The sequence below is a fragment of the Ascidiella aspersa genome, chromosome 4 (genome assembly GCF_963924565.1).
Source record: "Ascidiella aspersa chromosome 4, kaAscAspe10.2, whole genome shotgun sequence".
Classification (NCBI taxonomy): domain Eukaryota; kingdom Metazoa; phylum Chordata; class Ascidiacea; order Phlebobranchia; family Ascidiidae; genus Ascidiella; species Ascidiella aspersa.
Genome location: NC_139450.1, coordinates 33,805,924 through 33,824,279, shown reverse-complemented (window position 1 = coordinate 33,824,279; position 18,356 = coordinate 33,805,924). Strand labels below are relative to the sequence as shown.

The following is an 18,356-nucleotide window of genomic DNA, read 5'->3' as shown; positions in this document are numbered from 1 at the left end:
TTTCGCAGCAATTTTAATTAAAACATATAAACCAAAACACTTGAAAAAACAACTTCTTTATTTTATAACCGTTTAGCCTTTGGTGACAACACGTTGCCTTTTTCCAGTTAATTAGCCTATATTTTTTTGCTTTTGCAATTTTAACGCTTTTAAATTTGCACTAAAAGTGACCTTTTTTCCAAGATATTGGTTATTGGAAAAAATACGAGTGTCCTATACGTGTAGACTAAAAAAACTGGACACTTTGTAAAAACTTGCTTTTTCTGTTTATGATATTTTTTCAATAAAGCCTTCGTGAACAAAATTAGGCCGAAATGCAATCGGTTATTTTGTTTAAATTGATTAAATTTAAAATGATACGCGGCGCATTAAAACATAAAAGAGATCCCAACATGAACACGGCCCTGTACGAGAAATGGCCACAATCCCCAAACCGGCCGTGCTATTTTACAATGTTTTAAAGCTGCACAAAATGAACTGAACCCTTAATCTGAACAGGGCTAAAGACTTCAAAAACGCCTAAACTGACCCCGAAAACCGCGTAATAACGGATTTACCCCCCAAACAATTTGTATTGTTATGAACTGTTTGAACGAACTCACAGCCCACAGATGCCGCCCATTAAGCTACGCATTTAATAAACAAGTAAAATTTCCGAGAAATGGTTTGTTTACATTGAGCGCGACTTGATTTACGTATAAGCCAACAAATTATTCGTCGGGATTTATTTTAAAATGCTCATGACCGCAATTTACAATCGTTAAAGCTGCACGCTTGCTGCAAAAATATAAACGAACTTGCACGATTTGGGGTCAAACGACATTGGAAGCAAAATAACTAAAAAATCGTTTTGCTTCACTCTTTAGCAGTTTGTTGGATTTTAACGTCGGCGTTTTAGATTGAAGTACATTTACATTCGAAACCTTCTTTTATTTGGTGAAATGAATAAAAATAATTCGAACCGTTCACCAAATGATAACTTCTTACGCATGGGATTTAAAATTAATTGTACGTCTAACTACAACCTCCAGCCATTATTATCTGAGTATATAAGATGGCTAACGCACTCTCGTTTCACTAATTAACCCTGATAAAGTCAGCTGGTATCTGCTGCCGAAACGTCGGTGAATAAACTTCGTTTACACCAGAAGAGCGATTTCTATCTATTGATATGTTGCCTGGTGGAGCTAACTCTATTTATTCTAAACGTCCACCAAATGCTACCTACTTCTGTATGGGTTTTGATGTCCGTTAATTCTTTATAATTTTGTTTTAATTGTAATGCTGCCAGTTGCTAAATTCTGATCAATTTCAACTATCAATTAGAAAACTAGCCACTCAACCTTCAAGAAAAAAAAAACGTTTACCACACAAAAAAATTTGATTTACACAACATATAGAGCAAAAATGTTGACGTAAAGTTATAAACGTTTCTTAAAGTTGGGTAGATAATTTTAGTTTTGTTGACAGAAAGTGTATGTTTCCTTATCCTTTAACTTTTCGACAGAAATGGGTAGCAGTGGCCGAATCCCTTTATAACCTGAAATTAGTTCATTGTAGAAACAGGCGTGTTAAAGGGTGTAAAAAACATTGAATAAAGTGGAAAAACAATGTCATAGTGAATATTAAGGACTTTTTGATTTTGTAAACAAAAATTTGGCACAAGTGCTTTAAATAAGCTTTAAACTATATCTTCACACACTCTGAAATGTGGTTAAAGCGCTCTATAAAACAGTGAGTGATCACAAGCATTGGTGGGTCGTATTAGGTATTAAAGATTGAATAAATTAAATCTGGCAAATGAAATGTTGCAGTCAATATTAATGACTTCTTGATTTTGTAAACTAAATTTGTGCTAAGTTCGGCACAGGTCCTTCAAACAAATCTTCACACACTCAAAAATGTGGTTAAGGCGCTCTATAAAACACCACCGAACCAGATATAGTTGCAGAGAGTGAATGATCACCGGCGCTCGTAGGTCGTTACTTGACACCACAAATCAGGTGCCAATCTGTCAATCTAGCCTGTCTTGTTGAGCCCTACACCGGTAAAATATGCTGGGCGCCCTTATGCTGGTCACCGTGACTTAACCTGTCTTGGAATGCTTTCTGGAGCCGTTTATTTTTCTCAAGTGCTAGCATCCTGCGCGGCTTAACACGTCACACTAAGCGCGTTCGCTAAATCCACTTTCCAAGGCCGGTTTTAGGGATGTGTGTTGTTATTTGTTTGCTAGGAATGCGATAAAATGAGCACAAGATTGCCTAAAACGTTTTTCAATCTCTAAAGTTCTTTAATTGTCAGAATAATTTGCACGTTAAAAGGTTTCTAAAAACTTTGTTTTTAAAAAGCCTTTAAATAGTTTTTGAACTTATTTTATGTCCAGGTTAGTTATGTGTTTGGAATTTTTGTTATTGTGTTGACCATGAATACTGTTTAGTATTTATATGATATTCAAAACAATGGTTGGAGCTTTATTTAAACGTGGTGTAAATAAGTCCCACACAGAAGTAGGTAACATTTTAAAAGTTTCGAATAAATCTTAAGATAATGCTGGAGGTTGTAGTTGGACGTAGTAAGAATATCAAATCCCATACAATAGTAGCTAGCATTTTAAACGTTTTGAACATCTTTAGGTGTTTGAAAATCAATAAATTTTCTTTTTTTTTAAAAGTCTTTGAGTTAAAATAAATGTGTGAGAACCCTGAAAAAGCGCTGGAAATTTACAGTATTTTCGTTTTAATCGTCATACTTGCTCTATTATAACCAAAACGTGCAAAATTAGCGGCTAACATGCAAATATTTGATTTACAAAATAATCTCTGGTAATAGGCCCGGCTTACCGATGGGATGAAGTAAAAGGCAAATTAGGTTCGAAATTGGTTGAATATTAACATGAAATTGCAGCGAAATTGTTTGGACCTAACCCTACGCTTAAATCGCCAAAGTAGCACCTAATGTTGAAATTTTTCTAATAAACTTGTATAATCTTTTGTCAAGGCGAAATGGCTCATTTCAAATCATTTTTTTTCAAATCTGTCAATTAAAGGTTACAGTTGGTACAATAAGTTAATTTTTTGTTGTTCACTAAAGATGTGATTAGGAGTAAGAAAATATTTAACTTTACATACTTGTAAAAAGTTATCGGTTGGAATAAATAAGAACATAGAAGGAATAAAGTGCTATACTGAAATTGAAATCTTTAAAAATGAATTGAATCTTAAAATACAGATTTTACAGCGAATTTCAACAAAATATTATTCTTGTTCTTTTCATGACCACTGTTCTTTCGGCATATTTATTTAAGCATAAATCGTGATGGCGCACAAAGATATATATAAAATGAAATTTCGATGTGGGGTAGACGCTATTGAGTCAGGAACGCAAATAAAATATTCCGCGATTGATTTCCGATGCATTCGCTAATTGAGCGCCGCAATAGTTCAGCGTAGTTTTCACGATTTAAATCACGAAAATTGCAATCAGAAGTTTTAAAAACTTCCACGAAATGTTTTCCACAAAGTTTCCGGCTAGTTTTTATATTTCACGCATGATCAGCCCAAAAAATTAGTCAAACCTATGGAAAGTTGCAGCAAACCGCTAAAATAGGTTGCGCGCGTGGTGAGGTACATACAGCGTTGCAACACACTTTTATGAAAAAAATCTTTTTTAAAGAAAACCAATAGGTTTCTCAAATAAATTAAATTGGATCACTTCATATGTATATGTTTTAAATGTAATTCGAAAACAGTATAAATATATTGGTTAACGCGATAACAAATATTCATTTTTGGAGCTAAACTTAAAATAAATTTGACATGTTTGTCATTCCAAAACACAGCATAAAAGTTATGGTCAACATGTTAATAAATAGTTTGAAAAAATGTTATACTACGACATTTTTTGAACACATAACTTAAGCTGCACATAAAATAAATTTAAAGACTTAAAAAACAAAGGGTATGTCAAATACCCTTTAATGCGCAAATCATTTCAAAGACTTGTAAAGCTTGACCAACTTTGTGGCAACCACATAACACGCCCAACTCGAAACATTACCAATTGTTATATTTTGTTCCAGGAGAATTTCCCTTCAGTAATCGCCTGACCGGGACTTAATCTTAAACCGCACCCGCGGCGAAATATTTCGAAGTTTTTCGTGGCCGCCCATTAAAACAACAACGAACGTTCTATTAAGGTTCTTGTTTTACTTTCAGATACCGGGGATAAAGAGCAGCTATGACGTCACAATTGCTACTAGTGACGTGTGCAATTATGCTGCTGCAGATCGCGACGGGACAACAACCAGGTTTGGAATTTTTTTTTTAAATTTGTCGTTTATATATAGAGCTGTAATTTTAGCTTTCGGAATAACCCAAGTAAAAGGTAGACCTCATTTACCCAGATGGCAAGCAATTTAAATCGATACATAATCACTAGGGCGAATAATTTTTGACCAAAAAAATAGGAAATTTTGACCTGAAAATAATTTATTTTGAAAAAATTTTGACCTGTTAGAAATACATTGATTTAAATTACTTAGGCGTCGTTAATCACGCGTTTTTTATAACGTATATTGCTCTAATAAAGATATAATACGATTAAAATGACTTTGAACGAAATTTTAAAAAGCTGACTATATTTTTTTTTAATTTTGTAAACGATTTATGTGCATTTTTATTTGATTTTCAATTACAAAAATAATGACAAATTTTGACAAAATTTTGACTTTTTTTGACAAGTCAAAAAATATTCGCCCTAATAATCACTAATGCGTGCATGCGTGCCCAGTAATAAAGGTAATGACCCCGTTGTTTCAATAAACTATAGAAAAGCCATTTAAAGTAAAACGTAGGAAGAATATACCCATACAAGTGGGTATATTTTGAACGTTTCGAATATCTCTTTATATATTTTCAACATTATTGAATAAAGATATTCAAAACGTTCACAAAATGTAACTTACGAGGCTTTGTATGGGCATTGATATTCATTTCAAGTCTTACTGCAACCTCCAAGCATTACGCTCCAAGTTTCAAAATAAACATGTTTTCTGTTTTTACACGTTTCGCCAATGGCTCATTATTATCAGGGTAAAAATGAAGTTATAGAACAAATGTGTGCAACAACGTAAAAAAGTTAAAATTGATAATAGAAAAAGTAAGTGAATTTTTATCAAAGCAAAAAAAGTTTTTACGTTACATTATTTATACTAACAACTGTAACGTTCATATAGATATTCTGTAATCAAGCTCTCCTGAAGTCGTACTGGCCAACGGTAACGGCAAACATTAATGCATGATACCTTTTCATAATTAGCGAACAAAATATGGATTTTTAGAACAAATTGCAGAGCCAAAAAGGTCCAGTAGGTCGCCATCGCCTCGACACGCACTTCTATTATAACCAGGTAATGTTACACAAGTGCGTATCGAAAGGTCTTCATCAAGATGATGTCGATTTACTCGACCTTTTTGGATTTGAAATTCAGTATCAAGGTACATTACAGATGCAAAGTGTACCAAAAATATGGATTAATTTTAGGAAAGCAAAAATCCCAAACTATTTCCAACCAAGAAGGATGGGCTTCACGTGCAATTAGAACACGAACTTTAAAAATAAAGCATCGAAAAAAAAAAACTCCCACAACGAAATTATGCGGGGAGCGGCACGTGCAAAATTACTGAATCAAAAAAGACGATTTCCTCTATATAAAAACAAAAATAACCGATGAAACTAAAAAAAATGTCGCGGAGAAAAAAAAAAGTGATTTCCTGGAAAATTTTAAAATAACCAGAACCAGACACAGTTGCTGGCACGAATTTTCGGGCAACTTTTCTGAGCTCGTGTTTCCGAGATGTGCGGTCTGCGGTTCGCGTCAAGAAATAAACAACAACAAACACGGACTTTGTCGGCGTATTATGACGTCACACACATACGCCGGGAATCGATCGACGTCGCGGCCGGCTGCTGCGTCACTTTACATGACATGACTCAGCACAAACAACGTGTTAAGCGTCACGTAATTCATGAAAAGTCGCACATTTAATAAAACAAACTTTGTTTTTTTGCATGTTTATTTTTTAAATTCGAAAATTGAAACAAACTAAAAACAGGTAGCTTTTTAACGTTGCAAATATCTCTTTATTCATTTTCAACATCAAAATCGACCGAGATATTTGAAATGTTCACAAAATTCTTTCTACTTCTTTATGGGTTGTGATATTCCTATTACGTCTTACTGCAATCCTCAGCCAATATGGCCCTAAATGTTAACACATACACACACCTATTAAAGTGGTTGGCGACTGGTTAATATGAGTTAACTATGTAACCGGTGATTCCAGCAATTATAGAGTTTCTCATCTGAAATTGGTCGTCTAATTCAGTGGTTCTCAACCTTTTTAGGCTTACGGACCAGTAAGATTTCAAAACAAGTTTTGTGGACCGGTGGACCTTCAAAAATCAAAATCAATCCAAAATGTAATTACGACAAAAGAAACTGGTTTTAAAGCTTAAGACAAACGTGTTCTAGCCTGCTAGAACACTTGCACCATTGTGACAAACAATAAAGTCCGAAGTAGACCATTAACTCTATGTTGCGTCACAATGTAGCAAATTACGGAGCTGACGAAGTTCTACATTTGATGGACAAGCTTTTACCATCTTGCATTTTGCAACTACGATATAAAATTGTAATATATTTGGCGGACCGGCAGGAAAGTTGATGCGGACCGGCCTTTGAGAACCACTGGTCTAAATGTTAGGACAATTACCCGGTTTATTTATGGTTTCATTAACGATTCTTTTAAACCATAATATTGCTAATGTTTCACAAAAATTTCATCGTTGAAAACAAATATTTCACAAGAGCTTTAAAAAGAATGATTGTTTTGCATTAGAGTGGTCGTTTTTCTGTGCTGAGTAAAATAGATAATATTTGAATGAGATTACACCAATTTTCAACAACGGACTTTAATTTGCTAAATTAATCACATTGCCCGATTAAATAGCCTGTCTGGAACAAAATTCAAGCAACACGATTAAAACAAAGTCCAAAAGTTCAAAAAATCCCCAAATACCACATTTAAAAGCAGTTTCGGGCGACCTTCCAACTTAGTCAAACCCATATAGGAAGTTGTTGTTTAAATGCTAACAGTTAAAGCTGATAAAATCTGACACGACATTTAGACAATCACAATACAAAGATGCCTTATAAGTTATGCCTTGCTTATACCACTCCTTAATAGTAACAAAATATATTTCAATGCAAATGAGTTGTTTACGGTATACAAAAGGTCAAAAAAGCTGCAGTGCAAAATCTGATGTCTATGTAATAGTAGGATGCTAGAAAAACGAATACAATGGATCTTTATCCAGTTTAAAATAAATTGCGTGTATGAAACCATTACCATTTTCCATCTGTGTAAACCCCACATTTTTTGTTTTAACATTAGTTTGAAATAGATCTTGGCTCAGTATGACACTTTAATTTTTGTTACAAAAATGCAAAACCTTAGAAATTTAATTTCTAAAAAAAAGTTTTTTTATATTTTTAGCCCTGATTTTACCAGCACTGTTTAAACATGCTCACACTTTCTTATTTCAGGCGTGAATCGGGCATTTGCGGATCGTGTCCAGCGAGCAGATGGTTGGTACAACAACCTGGATCACCCTGCTTGGGGAACAGCAGGTAATATGGTTTCTATGTGACCCACGAGTTGATGATGCTCAAGCAATGATGTTCAATTTAGCCTAAAATATTTAAATATCCCCAACGAAGATTTTCGTCAACGTTTTTAAATCTCTCTAAAATCGAATTTCGACAAAATTTAAAATCAATTTTAGTTAGCTTTAGTCACAAATACTTATTCCAAGTATTTTTTTATGAAATGAAGCTTTACAAATTTTAAAATTTATTTAAAAAATTGTTTTGACTGAAACACCAATAACGATTCATTTTGAAAAAAAATAAGGGTATGTTTAAATAATACACAAAATGTGGTCATGTGAATCAGCACGTACAACTCAGTGTAGATATGCCTCATGCATGACGTCACACACAAATTGCAAATATCCGCACAATAATAGAAAATCGGCGTTTTCAGTTGCAAACTAAATCACGCCACGCATTGAAGGTTTCACAATATGGCGGCTCGCTAATTAGTTACCAACCGGATGTTACGTCATGATTGACGTCACTAACTAGCGTGCATATTAATTAACCGATTCCTATAAGCCGGTTGCTTTAAGGAGGAAGTAAATTTCACTAAAAATCGAAGAACACAAAAATACTCAGGTTTTTTTGTGTTTAGTATGCAAAAATTGACCGTAGACTAAAATATAAATAAAGACGCGATATAAAAGGATTTTGCTCTATAAGGGCTCTATAACTTATTTTGCATTCTGTCACGTACGCGCAGTAGAACAATGTAAGAATACTTTCGTGGCCCATTTTCGTTGTGCAAAAATTCTGTGGCTCAATAAATTTTTTGAAAGAAAAAACTGTTTAGTAGGTTTAGAACAAAAAAACGCAGATCATATTTCAAAACAAATTATATTTATTCAACCGCGCAGTAGTGAGATACTTGCGGCTAAAAATAAACACACAGTTAGATTAAATTCCTATTCTAGCCAATATTCCTATAAAATTAGGTATAAGAGGGGGCACAAAACTAAGTTCTTTAATAAATTTAGCTTTTTTAAATTGGTTTGTGACCCACCGGTTGAAAACCGCTGGACTAGATGAATAAAGTATATTCATTAAACACATATTGCAATAATCAATGCCCAAATTAACCATTTTGGTATATTCTGTGCTATAACAGTTTATGAACATAGGAACTTAAATTTATTAACTTTTAATTTACATGTTATCGATAGACCTGTAATATGTTTGGTAATTATCTAATTAGAGTAAAATAACAGTGAGTCGCATTTCGCTCTAATTCTTTAAATTAAATAACTAGAATTTTCGATTTGTCCAAGTCTGGTCATCGAAAAATAAAAAAATGTTCACCCAAAGGAAGAACATATCCCAAATATTTCGAGATTGTTTTTAATTTTTGTTAAATTTTGTTCGTTTTTTGATAAAAATGTTTTTAAAAATTTGAAAAAAAACTCTTAAAGTGTTGTTCTTATTGCTTGATCTCAGGTACGGGACTTACCCGTCGAGCCCCAGCACGGTACGCGGACGGGGTGAACAAACCCCTGGGTGAGGGGCTTCCCAACCCGAAGAGGGTGAGTGAAGTTTTGCTGCGAAGCAACAAATCAGTGATCAGCAAAAGCAAGCAGTCGGTAATGTTCGCTTTCTTCGGTGAGTTTAAACAAAATCTAACGCAGAAATGAAACACTTGTTTGTAGCATAATGACTGGAGGTTGTAGTTAGATGTAGCAACAATATCAAATCACATATAGAAGTAGGTGACATATTTAGTGTTTCAAAAATCTATTAGTCTATGTTGAAAATGGATTCAAAATGATACCTACTTCTGTATTGGCTTTGAAATTCTTATTATGAAACACTTTTTAGTTGTTTAATAAAAAGATGAAACTAGAGGCTTATGAAGTGTTGATATAAGATAACAAACTCATGTTCGTTTTCTTCAGTGAGTACCTTTAAAATTTATTTTTTTGTTGCCCAAGTGGGCGTTCGAAAGATTAATATTTTATATGTACCCGGTATAGTATAAATGTCTGTACTTTTGGAAATTTGGTATTAATCAATTATGTTACAACTTACAAGGGGTTAATTCTTCTGGGCCATGGCATTTTACCATTTTTAGGTAAAATTACGGTAAAAACTGGTTTACTTAATAAGTAAATGCTGGGTGGGATGAATATCGAATGAAACAAAAATTTTATAATGCCGCTATATATTTTATATACTTTAATACCTTTGTTTAATAATATTAATAATCAAGTACAAAAACACTTGAATCCTGTCTATGATCACCAGTCCTTACAGTTAACCGCGCCTTTAAAAAATTTGGTGACCTCTGTTGACCTCTTGACGTCACTGAACGTCTATTGTTAGGTCAGCACCTAGTGGATGACCTTGTGGACACGCGGGAGGTCACATGCCCGAACGCATACGCCAACATTAAGTTCCCGAACCGCAGCAACCCGCACAGTGAGGAGGTTATACCAGTGTACAGGTCAAAGTACCTCGAGGGAACAGGATCTTCAACCAACGCACCAAGGATATTGGTGAGTTGTAATGTAGGGGTTGGTGTGATTGTAAAAATCAATAAACTTGTTGTAGGTACACTATGCGGGTATATGTAATGTAGTGTAACGCACCCAGGATATTGGTGCGTTACAACGCAGCTTTTTTTTTAAGATAATAAAATTAATTAAACTGTGGTACCCTATGTGCGGATATGTAATGTAGCTTGATAATAATGAATGTTAAAGCCAAAAAGGTTGAATAAATCAACATTATCTTGATAAAGGAGTATCGATAGGCACTCGTATCACTATTGGTTAAAGTGATTGTTTAAACCAAGGGTGTACAACTCAAACATGCCGGCTTGCCAATTTTTATCTTATAACTTCTTCCCGTGCCAAAGTTTCGTAACCGAACCAGTTCTTTTTAATCATAAAAGCGCTTTTTTACCAAAATCAAAAACGTTTATTTAAACTTGAAAACAAAACTGTCTAGTAGAAATGCGCATCACTACATCAAAGTGTCTCTCGGTGAGCTGACTTTTGTTTGTTCACAAGCTATATAATATTATGTGAATGCTAGCCTCCACACAGTACTATGTTACTAGATCAAAAGTAATTGTTGGTTGTCGTGATTGCCCCGATTGTATTATATGGTGAACAAACAATAGTATATTGTGAACAAACAATGGCAATTGGCTGCATAACAAATTGAGCTTTTTTGACAATTGGCTGAATAACAATTTTAGTATTTTTTGGGGAGGGCTTGCGTGCCATTTTTCATTAGATCGCGTGCCACATTTGGCACGCGTGCCGCTTGTTGGACACCCCTGGTTTAAAGCCTCATTTATAAAAGGTGGAACAAATTTCCAACCATTCTAGGTTTCTAATAGCACATTTAGAGGTACATTGGTGTTGATAATAACAAGAATTGCATTTCACCTAACATAAGTGGAATTTGGATATATTTCAGTCCCATTAACGGATGATGATACAAGTGCGAATGCAAACGTCTATAAGTTACTACCAAATAAATCAGGGATTTGTAGTGGCTACATATAGAGAGGCTTACTCTACGCACCAGCTCCTTACGTTATGAACTTATGACTTTTAGTTAAAAGTTCAACCAATGTTAACACGCACTCACTTAAGGGTGTAGCACACGCTCTTCAACAAAATACGCGTTCCTGGCGAGTGTTTTATTTAAAACACAACACCTTCAATAAGTAATAATATATTTTAACGGACTCCAGCCATAAGGCCTAAATAAAAACAACATAATCGCCGAAATAAAACAGTTCGGAATTATAGGAAAATATAGAACTACTACCTATAATAGTCGTAATAACGTCTAAATCAGAATCCTCAATCCATCTGAATAAGATATAAATCAGTGTTTCCCAACCTTTTTACACTAGTGCCCCCTTGGGCTCAGTATTATTTCATATCGCCCCCCTCATCTTGCTTTACAGTAAAGTATTATATTGATCGTTGTCTAACATCATATTGTCTTCACTTTCGTTTCGATAAGTTGTCAGAGATATTTTATGTTGCCTAACATACATTCACTATTGGAATTTATACATACATTATTTTACCATGTTATGTCATTACCAGGAAAAATTCATATCTTTCTGCACCAAGACTTTAAATCCTTTTCTAGTCGCGGGCCGCAACCAAACTCATAAATGTCTCTGTGGGCCGCACAAAATGTTAACTTAGAAAAATGTTAGCACAATTGTGAATCAGGCGGGCCTCGGATTTTTTTTATCCATACTAATAATGAAAAGTGTAATAGTGTTTGTTAATGTTTTTAAGTCCGGGCGCACCTGGCGAGCGAAGCGAGCGCGATTTTCTGGGGGTATAACGGCATTTCTTTTAAATTTCCTGCTAGTTCTATTACATTGGCGAAAAAATAAAAAATGTTAAAAAATATATGTCTAATATTTTTGAATACGTTTTCCGTTTGTCCGCGACACACTTGGCAGCCTTCCACGTCCCAACGGTAAAGAAGCGCTGATTTATTCCAAAGACAGCATCAAAACGTAAACAAACTGGGCGTAGAAAGATCATTCGCGCAGCGCGAAACGTTTTCGCCCGGTGCCAAAACAGCGGCGCCCAAACGTCGACACCATAACGGCCGGTGCCAGACCCATGCCCCCCGATCGTCCCATAGCCTCTCCCTACAGTTTGATGATACTGTGTGTTTGGCTTTATTATGTCGTTGGTCTTAACGCTATGATATTATAGATTTATTCTGCTTTAGGTATTGTTGCCATGTAAGTCTTATTGTGTTTCCTATTTTAACATCACAAAGTAAGGTTCTTTTATATGGAAGGATGACTATGCTTTTTTACCGAGATGTACACACTGTGATGCAAATTATTGTAGGTTTTTAGGATAGAATAAAAAATGGCCTAAATCTGTTTAAATTATCACATTTTTCAACCAGAAAAGTGTTATAAAATTGATGACTCATGATTGGGCTTACCGCAAACTCCATTAGCATTTGAAGTTTAGCGTGTTAACGGTTAAGAAAGTAAGTTTTAAACACTTGGGGTTTTCCAAATGGGGAATTGCGCAATGTGTCGATGGATAACATCACTCCACACATTAAACTTTTAACGAGAAAGGTCTGGGTTGCGGTCATTAACGGCATCGGCAAAATTACCCGTACAGTTTTTTGCAATGTGCGCATGATAGCGCTAAATAAGGCGGTGATAATAAATTACGAGGGGTCCAACATTTACAAAACTCTAGTGTAATACCTTATAATTTGGACAAACCAGGAAATAAACTACGCATTTTATTATTTAATTTTGCGGATTGTAGGCTAATGGTGGGCAAGTTTTGTTGGCAGGGGGTCACATGCAAAATATGAAAAATATTGGAGGGCCAAGTCAAAAAAGAGAACTGATATACACATTATACAAAGTGGGATTCCTTTTGAAAGAAAGTTGGATTATCCTTGTTTTAAAAAGCTGGTAAGGAAAAGGCGTGGATGCCACAAGTAGAACTTCTTTAATAATATAACCTAAAATCAAGCAAAGAAAAACGCAAGGTTAATTTTCGCCAAATAAAAAAGTATGAAAAATCAGCCGCGGGCGGCATAAGGGAGTTTTCACCGATACTATTCAACAATAAAAACTCTTTGTTCGGTAGTGTACAACAAGCTACTTAATCTTATTTCCCTTTTCATTAACCCAGGCGAACGACGTCACAGCCTGGTTAGACGGTAGCGCCATATATGGAGCTAGCACCTCCTGGACGAACCAGATGCGCACATTCAAGGGAGGAAGGTTGCGAGAGGAGCCGGGAAAAGAAGGGTTTCCAGCCTTCAATCGCAACGAAATACCACTTTACAACCCGACCATTGACACCAAGAGACCGCCGACTAAACGAAGCCAAACTGAACTTATGAGTAAGATACTGTGTGTCTGATACAGAGCCTTTTCGTTGGCCCGTTTCCGTATTTTTGAATACCAACCATACATGTGTGCATTAGTTTCAAGTTAATTGATTTTAAACTAAGGAGTACGCGAGAAAAATGTTTGGGTACGCGAGCAAGTTCAACTGTTACGATTCAAAAATATCACTGCTAACGTTTTTGTGATGAGTGAGAAATAAGTTCAAGCTTACTAAATGCATCGATTCTGCTAGACATCAACAAATCACTGTTATTGAAATGCTTATGTGTGGAAAAAACTATTAAACTTACTACAAAAACCAACGTTTTCGTTTGACACTATTTTCTCAGCCTTGAGAGTTGTTCTTTGATACGAAGCCTTAGGGCAGGTCGGCAATTTTGATCCCAGGTGAACAACAAGTATATTTTTGTGTCTGCGCATTAGTTAAAGTTATTGATTTCGAACTTAGGATTCCATTCAAATAAGCCAGAGATTCTTAAACTAGAGTGCGCGTACCCCCAGGAGTACGCGTAATAAATTTTTGGGGTACGCACGCAAGTTGATTTTACTGTAACTGTTAACTTTCGTTGATAACGCTAACATGGCGGCTGAACGCAGCTGAAAAAAAGCTCAATAACCTTGAAATAGGCCGCAAATTGCGTTACAACAAAAGCTTTAATTTATTAAACCGCCCACGGCAGCCAAAAGTACTGCTATTTACGAAATAGCTTGGCAAGGTTTCCGAATGAGTAAACAGAGATAGAACAACGAAATCTAATTAAGTGAGTCTGTCTGTTGTGCAGGTTTCGGCAACCGACGGGGGAATGAGAATCCATTCCTCATGAGCGTTGGAACTTTGTGGTTCAGATGGCACAACAAGATGGCTGCAGATCTGGAGAGAAACCACAGTGATTGGTCAGATCAGAGGGTGAGTGCGGGGTTAAGGGTTAACTGTGAGGGGTCATAGGTGAAAGAGCAAATGATGAAGTCCCGGTCAAGCCAAATACATACAAAACAAGTAAAGTCTTAGTCCAAATCATTAGTTACCAAAGTTTGTTTTGCCCAAATACTTAAGGAAAGAATACGTTTTGCAGAGAGTACAGAACAGCGCTTTATTTTCGGTCTTGAGAAATTTTACTACAAAAGAGTTCGCCGCTCATTTGGTGTCGAATGCTTTTTATGAGCGCACTGAAATAGAAGTCCCGGTCAAGTCATTTTCATTAAATAATAAGTCAAGTCTTTAGTCGAAATCGTTAGTTAACAAATTCAAGTCCAAGTTGTAATTGCTCCGTAAGTTCATTTGCATCAAAAATATGTTGAACTATAAAAATTAACAACCCAATTCCAATCAAATCAAATTATGCATAGAATACACCAGAAACTAAACGAATACTGGGACAGCAAAGTCATTGAGTTGAAATTGTTAGTTAAATATACAAATTAAATTATAGTATAGCCTTTTAAGAATAAAAAAATATTGTTCAACGTTTTATTTATTCAGATATTCGACGTGGCAAGACGTTGGGTTATCGCCACTTACCAGAAAACCGTCGTGTACGAATGGCTTACTGAGGTTACTGGACAAAATATGGCGCCGTACAATCTAACAGGTGAGACAATCTACAACGGTATAGGACAAGGTGGTCAAAATCAGACGCAGCCAAAAATCTAACTTTTAAAGGTTTTTTTTTGTAAGAAAAATTTCACAGGATCATTATTTTCACTGTTCGCTAAAAACGTATATTTTGAGCTTTCATGGGCCTTTTTTAACCATTTTTGAGCCTTTTATTCAAGTTCACATTTCAATCCTCAAATAACCCAGATTGGGAAACATATTAAATATTTTAAACAATTTTTCAGCAAAAATAGTTTTAAACATTTAAGTCACCCAAAAAAAACACATAAAACGAATCTGGTTTTAGTGGTTTCAGATAATATTGATATTTCTTTGAAGCGTGTCACTCGAACAGATCGTGTCCGCCCAACATAAAAATAACACTTGCAAAGATTAATTGTAAACCTCTCCCTGAAATGTGGGCTTTATGATATAAAAAGCGCCGCTCACACGACCAAGATAAGACAGACAACATAGCGACATATAACGAATGTGAACACTGCCAAAAACCACGTCTGGACAATAATAATAACAATTACATGAAGCCCTTTAACAGCACGTTTCACAAAGAAACCGGTCACGTTTTTTGGTGTTTTTGCGTGTTTTGCACTTAAGTCACTGTTTTTAAATGACTTCACTTGACCTAAGTCTTTTGGACAAATGACTTGGGTTGAAATAAATCAGTATTTTTTTTATAAAATTGATCTATTTATCCAAATTTTGGGACAAAAACAAATTGCTTGCTATATGTTCCGTTTTCTTTATTTTTTAGTTCAGTTATTGTTCATAATCATGCGAGTTTAAAAATTCTAGTAGTTTAACGTTTTATTTTAATGACAAGGACATGACTTGAAGTTGACTTGCGCAACTGATGACTTGGACTGGGACTTGACTTGGTATTTGTTCAAAATGACTTGACTTGGACTTAAGTTATTTTTGCAAATGGCTTAACTGGGACTCAAGTCCATTTAAAATGACTTGTTTACAACACTGCTACATTCTCTATCCGAAAGCAACGAACTATGCTTACTACAACAGTAATAATAAATCAGTAAATATTAAACTAAGAACTTACTGATGATGGTTTTAATAGCGAAATATATTTATCTTATTGTAACGTCTAAACAAACTGATTTTCGGTTTACTAAGTTCTGTGCTTAGTTTAATCTTTATCAATTGATGTGCAACCAGAATCGTTATTTTCACCATTCGGATTCAGGCAGATTTTGTTATTCACAAGAAAATTCTAATACAACAGTAATAACCAGTAAGTGTTCAGGCATATTGGAAATATGTGTACACCGGACACCCTGAGACTTATTACGACAGGCTTCAACCTCTCTTTTATAAAAATGAATGTTTATCGTATTCCGGCAAGAGTGGCACATCACATCTCTATTTAAACGTGATTATTTGTGTGAAAAGGTTACCCCGTTAAAATCTTACAGGAATGTTTGGAATTCTATATCTGTACAGCTTAAGCTGGACATTTGCGCTGTATTTTAAATACGGCTAAAAATATGTGAGAAAAACGATAACAAAAAATACTTTCTTTTTCTACGCACCAAAAATCGTGGAGCGCTCTTATTTTAATATCTACAAATTTTCTATAAAAATACTTTTTTTTTATTGAAAACTCTGTGACAACTCTTATACAGTACAAATTAAAGATAGGTAAAAACAGGTTTATAGATTGTAACAAATTTCCTAAAAGTAGGGTTAAAAACCAAGCAACAATTTATAGAATACGTTTCAAGACAATTCTATGTTGAGCCCATTAAAATGTTGTTCTCTGCCGATCATATGCATCGTAATCGATAAACTGAACACGACAAAACATTTGCTTTAATCACGTCTCCAAATTACCAATGATTTTAAGTTCTTAACAGAAAGGACAAATTTCAGCCACGGTGAAAAACGATTTTCTGTTCAAAGCATGTAATTGATTTTCGATTAAATGCAAATACCCATGGTCGGCATAAGTTTGTATTACAAGTTACACAAATACAAAAACAGCTTTAAGCTCGCTTGTGTATGTTGTGATTATTTTTGCCGAATCGAAAAGCATTTTTTGCAGATACATGATATGGTGAAAACTGCAGACAAATGTACCTTTTTACAGTAAAAAAAAAACTATTTAGTGTCTCCGATTAAATTTTCACCACGTACCCGTAGCGTCAAAACACAAAGTGATAGCGACATCGTGTGGCCAGCGTAGTAAATTATAAGCATTACTTATATCAGACATTGAAAAACTGAAAAAGCAGGCACAGTAGAAATTATTTCACACAGATCTTTACAATACCAGATCTTGTTTTAAATTTGTGATATTAATGACTCCAGTAAATGTACCAGCACTCGTTTTATTCATGCTACCATTATTAATGTTGGTTATAAAAATAAAAAAACAATAATAATAACAGACTTCCTAAAACTATTTCACCAGAACGCCACTTAAATCCTACAACCCTTATCAGTTAAGAGCTTAAACGGCAAATCGAAGACTTAAAATGGAAAAACAATCTATAAACTTTGTTATGTGGCAATATTTTTGTCACATGATTTGTTGTTCAAGTTATAATGTTCCGCTTTCATGGAAAAACATTCAAAAAAAGATTGAAAATGAACTTCAAATTAAAAAATGTTACTTGTTTCAAAATTACCCTTCATCAAAACTTATATTACTTTACCATTAGCAACGAACAAAAAGTCACAACGGACAAATGTGTAATAAGAAAATAACACTTTTTTAGGTTACAATTCCTTCCTAAACCCTGGTATTTCGGTTGAATTTAACGTGGCAGCGATGCGGATGGGCCACAGCCTTATTCCCAGCGGTGTAGTGCTGCGAAGTACTCAGGATTGCAAACCTATCATCCCACTACCCAATGCATACGGTGCTTCAGCTGGGGAACCGGCACTAAGGTTGTGCAACTCATACTTCCAACTACAGGTAGGTAATCTATATAAATAGTAGGATGTCCTATATCAGAGGTTCTCAAACTTTTTTGAGCGCGACCCAAATCGGAGTTTTATGAGCATCTCACGACCCAAGCCTAAAACATCAAAAAATGTGTGTTTTCTGACGTGCATGAAATAGAAAAAGACACAGACAACCAGATGTAGTACTCTACACAGCTCTATGAAACAATGATTTATTATTACAAAAA

The 18,356-nt window shown here is 34.9% G+C and overlaps 1 protein-coding gene across 1 annotated transcript in view; it reads left to right on the top strand.

The window, feature by feature from the left end:
• LOC146157617 (dual oxidase 2-like) overlaps positions 1–18,356 on the top strand; it is a 49,792-nt gene that overhangs the window by 2,228 nt on the left and 29,208 nt on the right. Inside the window, exons 2-9 of the mRNA XM_083387774.1 lie at positions 4,215–4,306; positions 7,607–7,690; positions 9,152–9,313; positions 10,034–10,206; positions 13,372–13,585; positions 14,375–14,499; positions 15,073–15,181; positions 17,940–18,139. Coding sequence (XP_083243900.1) covers positions 4,237–4,306; positions 7,607–7,690; positions 9,152–9,313; positions 10,034–10,206; positions 13,372–13,585; positions 14,375–14,499; positions 15,073–15,181; positions 17,940–18,139 — 1,137 coding nt within the window. The 5' untranslated portion in view covers positions 4,215–4,236. The remainder of the gene's footprint in view (positions 1–4,214; positions 4,307–7,606; positions 7,691–9,151; positions 9,314–10,033; positions 10,207–13,371; positions 13,586–14,374; positions 14,500–15,072; positions 15,182–17,939; positions 18,140–18,356) is intronic.